General features: G+C 42.0%; 1 protein-coding gene across 1 annotated transcript in view; it reads right to left on the bottom strand.

The window, feature by feature from the left end:
- Positions 1–426: 426 nt before the first annotated feature.
- Positions 427–15777, bottom strand: part of gnat1 (guanine nucleotide binding protein (G protein), alpha transducing activity polypeptide 1) — a 66710-nt gene continuing 51359 nt past the window's right edge. Inside the window, exons 5-8 of the mRNA XM_028824095.2 lie at positions 10643–10771; positions 5471–5600; positions 4826–4979; positions 427–668 (exon numbers count right to left, since the gene is read on the bottom strand). Coding sequence (XP_028679928.1) covers positions 478–668; positions 4826–4979; positions 5471–5600; positions 10643–10771 — 604 coding nt within the window. The 3' untranslated portion in view covers positions 427–477. The remainder of the gene's footprint in view (positions 669–4825; positions 4980–5470; positions 5601–10642; positions 10772–15777) is intronic.

Below are 15777 nucleotides of genomic sequence, written 5' to 3' on the forward strand. Positions count from 1 at the left end.
CATTGTGCACATACTTTAAGAAAACTTGGGATCATCATTTGTGCAATTTGATTTGCCCATGAATGGAGCAGAGCAGGGGAGGTCTGCTGCTCTGCTCTGCTTCAGATCTTACTGGAAGTTCTAGTTTCCTTAAAAATGTAAAGATTTGCATTATTAGATACAGTATACTGGTAATTGTAACTGTGCTGAGTGATCGACTAGCATTCTATCCTGGGCTGAGTTCTGGTCTGGTATTTATGCTGCCAGGAGATCCATCCACTCTTCAATTCTGTAATGGAAAACACACATGCAAAAAATTAATTGAATTTAGGTTTGATCAGATAGCACTTTAAGTGTCAATTAAACCCGCTACTCTTCTTAAGGACCCTTTCCTCTGTTACACAATTGCATTGCAATGATTTGTATTCTGTATGAGAACATGGATGTGGATTTGGGAGGGCTATGCCATTTGTCTTGATTATTACATACTTCTGGATTTTAAAAGAGACCGCAGTCTTTCAGATTCTCCTTTATGATAATGTCAGTGACAGCATCAAACACAAACTTCACGTTCTCTGTGTCTGTGGCACAAGTCATATGAGAGTAGATTTCTTTCACATCCCGTCGCATGTTCAGTTCCAAGAACTGTTGTTTGATGTAGTTGCCAGCATCTTCATAGGTGTTGGGTCCTGGAAAATAAGGAATAACACAATGAGACTGTAACAGATGTAAATGTGCTATATCGTATCTAACACTGATCTGTTCCAAACTCTGAGAACCATATTTGGCAATAAGTGAATTTAATAATTATTTAATAACTAGCCACGGTACTTGTTGAAGACGCTTCTCGTCCCGGCACTCACTCACTCAAGCGTTTTGCTTCTCAAAGTCTCGTTATTTTCAGGCATCTGACAGAGATGGGAGTAGATTAATACCTGGTGGCATGGATCATGGACTATCTTAAAGACAGACCTCAGTATGTGCGTCTCGGGAACTGCAGGTCTGACGTTGTGGTCAGCAACACAGGAGCGCCGCAGGGGACTGTACTTTCTCCGGTCCTGTTCAGCCTATATACATCGGACTTCCAATACAACTCGGAGTCCTGCCACATGCAAAAGTTCGCTGACGACACTGCTATCGTGGGCTGCATCAGGAGTGGGCAGGAGGAGGAGTATATAGGAACCTAATCAAGGACTTTGTTAAATGGTGCGACTCAAACCACCTACAACTGAACACCAGCAAAACCAAGGAGCTGGTGGTGGATTTTACGAGGACCAGGCCCCTCATGGACCCCGTGATCATCAGAGGTGACTGTGTGCAGATGGTGCAGACCTATAAATACCTGGGAGTGCAGCTGGATGATAAATTGGACTGGACTGCCAATACTGATGCTCTGTGTAAGAGAGGACAGAGCCGACTATACTTCCTTAGAAGGCTGGTGTCCTTCAACATCTGCAATACGATGCTGCAGATGTTCTATCAGACGGTTGTGGCGAGCGCCCTCTTCTATGTGGTGGTGTGCTGGGGATGCAGCATAAAGAAGAAGGACCCCTCACGTCTGGACAAACTGGTGAGGAAGGCAGGCTGTATTGTAGGGATGGAGCTGGAAAGTTTGACATCCGTGGCAGAGCGACGGGCGCTGAGCAGGCTCCTGTCAGTCATGGAGAATCCACTGCATCCACTGAACAGGATCATCTCCAGACAGAGGAGCAGCTTCAGTGACAGACTGCTGTCACCATCCTGCTCCACTGACAGACTGAGGAGATCGTTCCTCCCCCACACTGTGCGACTCTTCAATTCCACCCGGGGGGGTAAACGTTAACATTATACAAAGTTATTGTTGTCTGTCTGTATACCTGCATTGTTATCACTCTTTAATCTAATATTGTTTTTTATCAGTATGCTGCTGCTGGAGTATGTGAATTTCCCCTTGGGATTAATAAAGTATCTATCTATCTATCTAATCCTGCCTACTACACTAAAATTATCTATCTATCTATCTATCTATCTATCTATCTATCTATCTATCTATCTATCTATCTATCTATCTATCTAATCCTGCCTACTACACTAAAATATCTATCTATCTATCTATCTATCTATCTATCTATCTATCTATCTATCTATCTATCTTGTCTCTTAGTCAGTGTTACCTTTTCACTCTTTGAATGCGAGTGTGAGCATGCGCCTTACTCCGTCTCTTAATGGGCGCCCTCCCTCTCAAGTATTTTGCCATAAAGCCTGCTACTCAGACCCTGTCATTATTTTTGAGGCACCTTTCTTGCCTCCTCTCTGGTTTTATTCTTGCCATCTTTGAAGGCGACTCCCTCAGCATGCCTACTATGCTTTTTCTCCTCCTTGCGTGTCTCACATTCGCACTTCCTTTTTTGTTGTATCACCAAAGCCAAACTGACATATCAGAAGGACTGGACACACATCCCTTAGTGTCTTATTGTACAGTAGATTATTTCTTGTGAAAATTTTGGAGCTGAAGTGGATGTCAAATTACACTAATAAAAGAGTGACAGTGAGATAATTTCTTGTCACTAGTCAGCCTTAACAGCACATTAACGTAATAGAAAGAATCAGTGGAGAAATATTATGAATAGGCCTTCATATAAAGAAAAGAGAGCTGTCCAGTATTGTGGAAATTATAGGGGTATAAAGCTGATGATACAATGAAAATATGGGAAAGGATAGTCAAGAAAGGCTAAGAGAGACGACAATAGGGGAAGAACAGCTGGGATTTATTCCAGGAAAAGTTACAACAGATGTGATTTTCACCTTGGAAAAATATGGAGAAACTGAAATGACCGCACATGGCATTTCTAGATTCAGAGGGGGTATATGACAGAGCTCCCCACAGGAGAGGTGTGAGAGAGAAGAGAGTGTCAGAGACATTTGCAAGGATAGTTTAAGGATATGTACAGTATGTGTGATGGTCCCTACCCACAAGTGAGAAGTTGTGTAGGAATAACAGATAGGTTTGCAGTTAAGGTTAGGTTACATCATTAATCTCATGAATATATATTTTACTCTAGTTATTGCTAGGGGAATAATAGATCAGGCCTCATAGTTGTAACGGCCGACCCCTTACCCAGCTGGCAGCTACACCTCCAAGACCTGTGGCCTGGATAATTTACTGAGGTTGAATCTAAATATCAAGCTGTAACTCTAACAAATGAAACTTTTCCCCACAATCGACGGTGTAAATATAAGCACAACAGAAAAGCAGGTATGTAAAATGTAACTGATTAATTATATTAAATGAAATAAGAAATATGCAAAGTAAATAAATAGAAAAAATATATATAAAGATCCCTCCACCTCAGCAATAACGTGACACCACCATATATAAATACAACAAACCCTCTGTTGCCCCTGTAACATATAACAAACAACGAACAACAACAATGAATGACATACGGAATGTCTGATCATGAATTAGAGTCTGGTTATAAAAACTGTCCTGAATACGGATGACTGAACTAGAGAGAAGTGAGTTGTTTGATTTTCCCGCCAATTGGAGCAACCTCACTGTGATTCCTCTGCGCGTGGTGGATGACGATCCGACCTCGGGGTCTCTGCAGATGAAGGATGGAAGACAGTCCGGCGGAATGAAAAACAAACTATTGTAAAAGCACGATGTGAAAAAAACAGCAGGTAAGTTGGTCTCCTTCTTTCTCCTCTCCTTTCTCCCCTGGCTATTCCCTCCTGATTGCTTAAAAAGTCCTGTGACGAATGTAATTGATTAATAGTGAACAGGTGTTTTCCAGGTTAGGGGCTGCGGTCTCCTTCCATCATCTGGGACGGCATTCACTGACACACACAAACAGCAAACGGGACGATGGAAACAAGACGCATTCAGTACTAACATTTGACAACACTATAAACTGTGTAGCCCCACTACATAGTCACTATTAATATAGTGGAAAGGAAACTAGAGGAGGGCATGAAAGTTATGGATGACACAGCCATTTAGTAGGAATAATGACAGAAAATCTAAGATTTAAGGGACACGATGAAGAATTTCACCTCCAGAGAGAAAGGCTTAAAAGAGTGATAAAGTTCAAATATCTCAGATGAACAGTAGTAGAGAGTCTAAAAATAAAAAATGGAATGCAATTAGGTGGGAAGAACTAGAAAAAGGATTTCAAGAGTAATATGTGACCCAAGAATCAGTTCAAGAATGGAAGGAAAAGTGAATAAAAGAGTGGTCAGACAAGCATTGTGGTATGGAGAAGATACCTGGGAAGTTAAAAAGGTGCATGAAGGGAAACTGGATGCTAAAGAAATACAGATGTTGAGATGGACGTGTGGTATAACAAAGGTTGATAATATCAGGAATGAGAGTAGCAGAGGTACGGTTAAATTTGGGTAAATCTCTAAGGATAAACCAGAAAGATGGTTGTATGAGTATGTCATATGTCATAGGGGTAAACACTGTAGGGGGAAAAATAATGGGTATAGATGTGTCGAGATGGACAAGAAGAGAATGGCTAGACAGAAAGCGGATAGACTGTGTGACGGGGGATCTAAAAGAGAAAGGGGTATCGGGAGTAGACGTGTACAGCAGATGAGAATGGAGGAGGCTGGTCAAATATGGTGACCCCTCATGAACGAGGGGGAGCTTTAGAAGAAGAAGAGAATGGTTTAAACTTTACGCAGAAATTCTACCCCAGTATAACTTTTCACTTTGTTCATCCATCTATCCATCCAACCTGCTGAATCCGAACACAGGGTCACGGGGGTCTGCTGGAGCCAATCCACTTTGTTCATCTCCTGTAAATTTGTTGATATGTTTACCCAGACTGTATTTGTTACAAGTAGAAAAATGAACACTCACCATCATAATCTGGAAAACAGATGCTTAAGTGGGCTTTTTTAATCTTCTCCGTGAACACATCTTTCTTGTTGAGGAAGAGTACGATAGACGTAGTAGCAAAATAGCGATGATTACAGATGCTGTTAAAAAGGTGAAGACTCTCGTGCATGCGATTCTACAATGAAAGGGATGATATGTAAGGGATTTATTCATTTCCCAAAAAGTATCTGAAAAGTTAGACGTTTAACAAAAAGCACCACTGGGGTCGTCAGGAATCGGCTTGATACGGTTTTATGAAAACTAAATGAATAAGAAGCACACAGTAACAACATGAGAAACGTTTTAAGTTCAGCCCAAGATAGATCAGGAATTGGGTCTGCTTTTTTAACCATTAAGTTCTTGGGCTTGGCCCCATTTTGTTTTCAACTGGATTTTTTTTTATGACTTGCAGTTAGAAAGTGTTGAGAAATAAACATTTAAAAAATACGAATGGGAAACAAGTCTGCCTTGCTTATAACTTACAGCTTTCTATCTGATGCCCTCAGTGTCTACAGCAGTATGTGATTGATGATCAAAACAAGAAAATCTAACTCCGTCCAGTCCATATTGTACTCCATCCAGAAGATGAGCAGCCCTACCTAATGCCTCCAATCTTGTTTTACTTACAACTTCATCATCCTCCACCAACACCATATCATAAGCACTCAGGGCAGCGATGAAGATGATGCAGGTAACCCCTTCAAAGCAGTGGATCCACTTTTTTCTTTCAGAACGCTGGCCCCCCACATCAAACATCCTGCAGAAGATGAAAGTAGACTGTAAAGGCAGAAAGCATCGATAAAGCTGCCAGTAATAAAACTCCCGATGGCCCAATTGTCTCTCAGTGAGAGCATGAGAGCAAGCCTCCTACCATTTTCAGAATCAAAGTTGCACAATAATTATTATAAATTGTAGCTTACTAAGGCACTTCAGGTCACGGATCATAGGCTTCAGACTAATGGAATACTTGATAGTTCATCCATGTCAAACTACTGCTGTCAGACTTCTGCTATTAAGAACACCTTTGACAAGACAAACATGTACATTTCTGTGTGTATTTTATTTTCATTTGTAATTATTTGCTAGTAATGATATTCTATATGCTATTTTTTAAACTGGTGTAGGTATTGTGTGTCAGATTCAAAGACGGAGCTCACTGATATTGCATAATTCACTTTCTTCTTAATCTGCCTGCTCCTTTTGATTAAAGTTCAAAGAGGTCTGCTGAATCAACAGCCAAACAGTTTAGATACCAGTGCTGCTGGGATGTGCTCTGAGCATCGATTGGATTAAGTAGGAGAATTTAAATATTATAGTGGGTACGGAAAGTATTCAGACCCCCTTCAATTTTTCACTCTTTGTCATATTGCAGCCATTTGCTAAAATCATTTAAATTCATTTTTTCCCTCATTAATGTACACACAGCACCCCATATTGACAGACAAAAAAAAGAATTTTTGAAATTGTTGCAGATTTATTAAAAAAGAAAAACTGAAATATCACATGGTCCTAAGTATTCAGACCCTTTGCTCAGTATTTAGTAGAAGCACCCTTTTGAGCTCATACAACCATGAGTCTTCTTGGGAAACATGCAACAAGTTTTTCACACCTGGATTTGGGGATCGTCTGCCATTCCTCCTTGCAGATCCTCTCCAGTTCTGTCAGGTTGGATGGTAAACGTTGGTGGACAGCCATTTTTAGGTCTCTCCAGAGATGCTCAATTGGGTTTAAGTCAGGGCTCTGGCTGGGCCATTCAAGAACAGTCACAGAGTTGTTGTGAAGCTACTCCTTCGTTATTTTAGCTGTGTGCTTAGAGTCATTGTCTTGTTGAAAGGTAAACCTTCGGCCCAGTCTGAGGTCCTTAGCACTCTGGAGAAGGTTTTTGTCCAGGATATCCCTGTACTTGGCCGCATTCATCTTTCCCTCGATTGCAACCAGTCGTCCTGTCCCTGCAGCTGAAAAACACCCCCACAGCATGATGCTACCACCGCCATGCTTCACTGTGGGGACTGTATTGGACAAGTGATGAGCAGTGCCTGGTTGTCTCCACACATACCGCTTAGAATTAAGGCCAAAAAGTTCTATCTTGGTCTCATTATTTCTCACCATCTCAGAGTCCTTCAGGTGTCTTTTAGCAAACTCCATGCGGGATGTCATGTGTCTTGCACATTTAAATTAATTTAAATGATTTTAGCAAATGGCTGCAATATGACAAAGAGTGAAAAATTGAAGGGGGTCTGAATACTTTCCGTACCCACTGTATATCTCTACTAGACGCTCTGCCTCTCGAACATAGGAAAGAGAATAATTTAAAATTTTTGGCTATAACCTGCTCCATGTGTACCATCCGGGTTGCCCCTTTTAATCTTTTGCCATGTCCAAACAACTTAAACAGGTGCTCGATGACGCACTGAATAATCACAAAACATAAAGTAATCAGCCAGTAATCACTACTCAGGTCGGAGCTCCGCTCTGTGGACTGCTCTCTCCAGAATGAGATGACCCTCACCAGCAGTGCCTCAGCTTTATAGTGGAGGGACTGAAAGGGACGGGGTTAGTTGCTCTTGGACCGTGGGAGAAAATGTAGATGATGCCATCAGTAACAGAGCCCCCTTGTGTCTCAGAGTCTGATGAGCCTGGAAACTGTCCCTCAGACGTGCACGCGTGGTACTTCATATTTGCGCGTGCCTAAATGTTTCTTAAGCAACACTGCCTCTCTCAAGTGTGTTCCCATAAAGCCCCTTTCTCAGACCGTGTCATTATTTTCGAGGCTCTTTTCTCGCCTCCTGTCTAGTTTTATACTTCTCGTCTTTGAAGGCGACTTCCTTAACGTGCTGCCTCCTACGCCATTTCTCCTCTGCAACAGACAGAAGCTGACACAATACAACCTGTTCACAGTGGTTTATGGGTGGTTTGAACATGCACTGCACAGCACAGCGCACTGCCATTAGTCTAGTTCAGCGGTTCTCAAACTTCTTTAGAATTTCTTGCATGGCGGTCCCTTTAAAAATTGTTCGATGGCTCGTGGACCCTTTTATTAAAAATTAAAAAATCAATATTATTTCAGGCAGCACGGTGGCGCAGTGGTAGTGCTGCTGCCTCACAGTTAGGAGACCTGGGTTCGCTTCCCGGGTCCTCCCTGTGTGGAGTTTGCATGTTCTCCCCGTGTCTGCGTGGGTTTCCTCCGGGTGCTCCGGTTTCCTCCCACAGTCCAAAGACATGCAGGTTAGGTGGATTGGCGATTCTAAATTGGCCCTGGTGTGTGCTTGGTGTGAGGGTGTGTCCTGCAGTGGGATGGCACCCAGCCTGGGTTTGGTTCCTGCCTTGTGCCCTGTGTTGGCTGGGATTGGCTCCAGCAGACCCCCGTGACCCTGGCTCAACGGATTCAACAGGTTGGAAAATGGATGGATGGATATTATTTCAAGAAAATTGGGGGTGCCAACTACTTTGCACAAGGGTGCCACATACCCACTGCACGGCACTGCATAGGTACAGGCTGCTGTGAATAAAACATTTTTTGACAAACAATTATTTATTCAGAAAATATTACGTACATCTTAGTTATTAAATTTAAGTTAAAATTTTAATGGGATGGATGCATCTGCTTTGCCTTAACCATTTGTGTTGAGTGGGCAAGTTCACCACTTACTGTAAAAACACAAAAAATGTAAAATATGTTGTCTGTTGATTATCTGTATCCACCTTTAGCACTCTTATTTGCTACTGAAATATACAAAAACTGTTTGCGAGTGTTTTGATTCTATGAAAGAATCGATAATTTTTGATTATGATAAAAATAATAAGGGCTCATTTGTGCCGAGCGATAACGGTGGGAAAACAATGTGGTGGCAGCGAATAACGGAACAGTAGATTAGTGGTGGGGGTAACGACGGAGCTCAGTCACTTACTTCCCCTCGGATGGTAAAGGTTAATAATTATAAAAATATAAATAGTATAAATATGCAATCATTTCTCACGGTCCCACCAAAACCAGTTTGAGGACTGCTGGTCTAGTTGAAGCCATGGTCGCTCCGCTGTGGGACTGCACCGAGTGTCAAACAGTGCACTGTAGTGAAAGTTCTTTGGGCAGAGAGAGTGAAACCTGATGAAATTCACCGAAGGATGTTCTCTCATTATGTAAGTGAAAACAGCATGACTCAACAAAAAGTTTATGAATTGGTAGGAAGGGCTACGGTAGTAAGAACAAGTCTAACCAACAAAGCTGGATGTGGTCAACTATCAAAATCGTCATAACAAGCCCATGGCTTCAACATGGCAAATGCCTTCAAAAGAGAACACCAATGGATCACGTTGTCCACTGGTGTTGCACATTTTTGGATATCTGCTGTAGATCTGTGCATTCCATTGTGTTGAGGACTTGGAGTACCATGACGTTTGTGTAAGTTATCCGCACAAGCCAACATCCTTCTGTGCATTTCAGCTGGTTTCACTCCCTTTGCCCAAAGAAAGCTCAATATGGTGTGTTGTTCAACAATAATGCAGTCAAAATAATTGCAATTGTTCAGCTACATTAGATGAAAAGGAATGTTGCTGTAGGTTTCGTAAATGTTACTCAGTTTGAACATAATGTAATGCCCTGAAATCAATCCTCATACGGGAAGTAATGATGACAAAAGGTGAACGTTAGTAGAATCATATCTGAAGCATAATTGTTTAAAGTTGGTAAAATTCACCAAAGGATGTTGTCTCAGTACAGAAGTGAAAACAGCAGGACTCAATGGTAAGTTTATGAATAGGTAAAAAGATTTAAAGCTGGAGGAACAAGTGTAGCTGATAAAGCTCGATCTGGTCGACCATCGACATGGCAAATGCCTTCATCAGAGAAGACTGACAGATTACGTTGTGCACTGTTGCTGCGCATTTGGATATCAGCACATGTCATAGAACATGATGATTTAGGGTGCAGTAGAGTTTGCGCAAGATGGAAAACCAAACAGCTTACTGATCTGCACAAGCCAACCACCTTCGGTGAATTTCAGCAGTTTTTACTCCCTCTGTCCAAAGAAATCTCAATATGGTGTGTTGTTCAACAAGGATGCAGTCCAGCAAAGGAGAGTCCATGTTCATTTCACCTTGGCTTCAACTAGACTAATGACGAAGTACTGTGCGGTTCGTGTTTGGACTACCCACAAGCCATTTCGGACATGTTGCATCTGTTGCGGTTACCACATAATTGCCTGTACTTTTTGATTTTCCTTCGTATTTTGTGTTGTAACCACAAAGGGGTACCACTGAGCACTAAACCGTAGACACAATGTCCCTAACACGATTTCGGGTTCCTACAGCAGAGCATCCATGTTCATTTGACGTTGGCTTCAACTAGACTAACGGAAGAGCGCTGCACTGTGCATGTTTGAACTACCCATAAGGCATTGCGATCATGTTGTATTGCGACAGCTTCTATCCATTGGGGTTACCGCATAATTGCCTTTACTTTTTGATTTGCCCTCGTACAAATCGCTTACTCAAAACTCTCATCAAGCATCTGCCTGGCTATGAAAATGACATTTTGATGCTTTTAGCAAGCTACTTAAAATCCATTTCCCAAATGCGCCACGTTTAATAAAAATGAAGAGCTAATTATTCTGTTATTAATCAAAGCTGTTAAAACCTCAAATCAGTAAAGGTAACTATTCCGTTATTTAGAATTGAAAGAAAATGAGAAATACAGAGCACAGTGTTCTCTCAGGACCAGCAATCAAAATGTTTTGATGAATTTGGAAAGGCCGTTCATGAAGGTAATATTGCAGCCCTCTCTGGCATGGAACACATACGTACCTGAAATTTAGATCCTTGAAGGAGAACTGAGTCTCAATAATCCCGGTGGTCTTTACTCGTGACCGTAGCACATCCTGTTCGGTAGGGACATAGCCAGGAGTGACAAGCCTGTCTAAGTCATTTAGGTAGCTGGAAGAAAGAGACAGGGATGCTAAAGTGGTATAGGAGAACACATGAACTCACTTGATTGGTGCTGGAATACCACATTCCAATTTAGATTTACATAAGGGGTTAAGGAAAGACAAAATAATTCCGTATGTTGTCACAGAAGAAGTGTGATTATCTGCCGGACCAGGGCTTGGTGCTGTCAGATAACACTTTATCTCCGTCCTCCCTTTGCGGACCATCAGAAGATAAGTCCCGCCTGACAGCCTCGCTTCCAGCCCCGACACCCCTGACCTCACTTCCTGTTCTGACCATATACAGTTAGGTCCATAAATATTTGGACAGAGACAACTTTTTTCTAATTTTGGTTCTGTATATTACCACAATGAATTTTAAAGGAAACAACTCAGATGCAGTTGAAGTACAGACTTTCAGCTTTAATTCAGTGGGGTGAACAAAACGATTGTATAAAAATCTGAGGCAACTAAAGCATTTTTTGAACACAATCCCTTCATTTCAGGGGCTCAAAAGTAATCGGACAATTGACTCAAAGGCTATTTCATGGGCAGGTGTGGTCAAGTCCGTCGTTATGTCATTATCAATGAAGCAGATAAAAGGCCTGGAGTTGATTTGAGGTGTGGTGCTTGCATGTGGAAGATTTTGAGCAGACAACATGCGGTCAAAGGAGCTCTCCATGCAGGTGAAAGAAGCCATCCTTAAGCTGCGAAAACAGAAAAAACCCATCCGAGAAATTGCTAGAATATTACGAGTGGCAAAATCTACAGTTTGGTACATCCTGAGAAAGAAAGCAAGCTCTGGTGAACTCAGCAACGCAAAAAGACCTGGACATCCACGGAAGACAACAGTGGTGGATGATCGCAGAATCATTTCTATGGTGAAGAGAAACCCCTTCACAACAGCCAACCAAGTGAACAACACTCTCCAGGGGGTCGGCATATCGATATCCAAGTCTACCTTAAAGAGAAGACTGCATGAAAGTAAATACAGAGGGTGCACTGCAAGGTGCAAGCCACTCATAAGCCTCCAGAATAGAAAGGCTAGATTGGACTTTGCTAAAGAACATCTAAAAAAGCCAGCACAGTTCTGGAAAAACATTCTTTGGACAGAAGAAACCAAGATCAACCTCTACCAGAATGATGGCAAGAAAAAAGTATGGAGAAGGCGTGGAACAGCTCATTATCCAAAGCATAGCACATCATCTGTAAAACACGGTGGAGGGAGGCAGTGTGATGGCTTGGGCGTGCATGGCTGCCAGTGGCACTGGGACACTAGTGTTTATTGATGATGTGACACAGGACAGAAGCAGCCGAATGAATTCTGAGGTGTTCAGAGACATACTGTCTGCTCAAATCCAGCTAAATGCAGTCCAATTGATTGGGCGGCGTTTCATGATACAGATGGACAATGACCCAAAACATACAGCCAAAGCTACCCAGGAGTTTATTAAAGCAAAGAAGTGGAAAATTCTTGAATGGCCAAGTCAGTCACCTGATCTTAACCCAACTGAGCAGGCATTTCACTTGTTGAAGACTAAACTTCAGACAGAAAGGCCCACAAACAAACAGCAACTGAAAGCCGCTGCAGTAAAGGCCTGGCAGAGCATTAAAAAGGAGGAAACCCAACATCTGGTGATGTCCAGGAGTTCAAGACTTCAGGCTGTCATTGCCAGCAAAGGGTTTTCAACCAAGTATTAGAAATGAACATTTTATTTCCAGTTATTTAAATTGTCCAATTACTTTTGAGCCCCTGAAATGAAGGGATTGTGTTAAAAAAATGCTTTAGTTGCCTCACATTTTTATGCAATCGTTTTGTTCACCCCACTGAATTAAAGCTGAAAGTCTGCACTTCAACTGCATCGGAGTTGTTTCATTTAAAATTCATTGTGGTAATGTACAGAACCAAAATTAGAAAAAAGTTGTCTCTGTCCAAATATTTATGGACCTAACTGTATAAACACTATTTTGTTCACTTCTGTATTGAGTTTGGTCTGAAAAGACACTACTTTTGCATCTTCCAAGTATATGGGGGTGGCTACCCCAAACTTTTTTTGTTGTCTTTGTGATTTCTTCACAATGTTTTTAAATGTGTACCTTTTTGTCATTGCTGGCTGAAAGGCAAGTGGCCCATCCATTATCGACACTAGTGGCTTTCAACTTTTTTTATGTAGTGGACCGTATGTTTTACTATCATAAATGTTTGGGCACCAGAGGAGGTTATGGGTGGTTTAGGGTATCATTGGTAGTTTCCAACAGCTTATGAACAGGTGGGGTCTGAGCAATGAGATTGTTCAACCAGACATATTACTGTGTCTTTCCTCAGAGTCTAACATCGGAAGCGGTAAGTGGACCGGTGACATTTCTTAGACATCATTTCATGGACTAGCAGTCGGCAATAACAGCGCTATCTTCCTTTCCATTTTTAACAAAGCTACACCAAAGCTCACTGTAACAATTCATCCCAGCATGCTGACACGAGACGATCGCCACTGCGATCACACCCTGTAAAACCCCCCGTATACACCTTATTTTAAAATTCTCAGTCACCCCTGACGCTGGAATATTTATAGTTCACAAAAAAAGACTAATGGTCAATCTCATTAAACACTTGAGGAATATATTACATCCAGAAAAGACCAAAAAAAAAACAATCCCTTCCATATAACCCCCCTCAACCCTAAATAACTTTTATATGTGACGATACATATATACATATATTGTGGCGAGCGGCTGGGGGGGGCGCCTGGAAGGACAGGGAGAGAGACTACACTTCCTCCGGACCACGAGAGGGCAGCCGCCCTGGTTGGTATGGGGACCACGGGAACAGAGCATGGAAGCTCAACCCTATAGGGGCCCATGGTCACCGCCAGGGGGCGCCCATATGCCTGAAGAACCCTGGTTGTCAGCACTTCCGCCACACCCGGAGGTGCTGGCGAAAGTTATTACCAGGGACACCCAGAGTGCTTCTGGGTGCTCAGCCAGCACTTCCACCACACCAGGAAGTGCCGGTGGAAGTTCATCAGAAGGCACCTGGAGCACATCCAGGTGAACAGAAAAGGGGTAACCTCCCTCCATTCGATAGCTGGAGTCGGGTGGAAGAGGACAGAGCTCAGATGAAAGGCATTAGAGAAAGAGGCCTGGACTTAAGGGTGCTTGGTGCAGGGGCACTGGGGTGTGCTCGCACTTGTAAATAAGTAATGTATAAAAAATGTGTGTTTGGGTTTGAACCATCGGTGTCTGCCTGTCTGTGTCCGGGCTGCTTCCCACAATATATATATTACAATAAGAATATTTCTTCCCCCAGTTCCCCTTCCAGAGCTTATAAGAAAGTCCACAGTTCCAACCCCTGATTCCAGCAGGTGAAACAAAGAGTTCTAGTAATTGCTGACTCCTAACAGCAATCAAATCTTTGCCATAAAAGCTATACAGTCAGTCTGCGCCATGATACAGAACAGTAAGTCCTTCGACAAGCTCATCCGAGTCCGTGGGAAATAGCGGAACGATCAATTCACTGGTCAAAAAGAATTACTTCCACATAACTGACAGGAGTGCAGAAACTTCTTGACTTTGTCACATGACCCATGCAGTAGCTGATCTGCTTTTTTCGATTTTACCCCCCCCCCCCCCCCCCCCCCTTCTACTTCTTGGCTCTCTTCTCTACCTTTAAACGGAGCGCTTTATGCAAATCACTCCCCACAAATGGAAACCGGAATTCCCAACTCTGGGGCACTGCTGTCAATCTCAGTCTGTAAATACAATCCCCACAACACCCGATCGACAGCAGAAAAACACATTATTTATGTGGCCCCCACGCTCAACCTTTAAACCTCTGCTGCTAAATATGTACCCTTTGACCTGTACTGACCTCTCTCCTTTTTTTTGACACACCACTGTCCACACTAAGCGTGATGCTATCCCTTTTATCCTATCCAGGACACTGCCTTGTCTTCACTCATCTGTCCAGGAGTCGGTGGTACTGTTCATGTAGCCTGTCAGCCATTTTTCTTGAGCCCTTCATTTGCATAAACTTCCTTCTCACAGTCAATGAATGTTATCATAGCTACAATCTTAATCCAAAAAAATCGGAATTAGTTGGGTCGGAATGGGACATAGTCTCCAGTCTTCCCCAGATCAAGTGAGGGAGCTGTGCAAACCGTCTACCAGACATATAAACACACACCTGTTTTTGGCTTTCTACATTAGATGATGCAGTGCTGCATAGATAGATAGATATTTTAGTGTAGTAGGCAGGATTAGATAGATAGATAGATAGATAGATAGATAGATAGATAGATAGATAGATAGATAGATAGATAGATAGATAGATAGATAGATAGATAGATAGATAGATAGATAGATAGATATTTTAGTGTAGTAGGCAGGATTAGATAGATAGATAGATAGATAGATAGATAGATAGATAGATAGATAGATAGATATTTTAGTGTAGTAGGCAGGATTAGATAGGTAGGTAGGTAGGTAGGTATTTTAGTGTAGTAGGCAGGATTAGATAGATAGATAGATAGATAGATATTTTAGTGTAGTAGGCAGGATTAGGTAGGTAGGTAGGTAGGTATTTTAATGTAGTAGGCAGGATTAGATAGATAGATATTTTAGTGAAGTAGGCAGGATTAGATAGATAGATATTTTAGTGTAGTAGGCAGGATTAGGTAGGTAGGTAGGTAGGTATTTTAGTGTAGTAGGCAGGATTAGATAGATAGATAGATAGATAGATAGATAGATAGATATTAATTTTAATATAGTAGGCAGGATTAGATAGATAGATAGATAGATAGATAGATAGATAGATAGATAGATAGATAGATAGATAGATAGATAGATAGATAGATAGATAGATACTTTATTAATCCCAAGGGTAAATTCATCTTCATAGCTTTTGTGTGGGAGCACTGAGATAGCCAATGGGGTGACAAGAAGTTATCCGATAGCAAAGAGTGTGTCGGACTTGAGCCATGTTTGAGAGGATACTTTACTAGAGAAACTTATATGTTT

Source organism: Erpetoichthys calabaricus, chromosome 18 (assembly GCF_900747795.2).
Source record: "Erpetoichthys calabaricus chromosome 18, fErpCal1.3, whole genome shotgun sequence".
Lineage (NCBI taxonomy): Eukaryota > Metazoa > Chordata > Cladistia > Polypteriformes > Polypteridae > Erpetoichthys > Erpetoichthys calabaricus.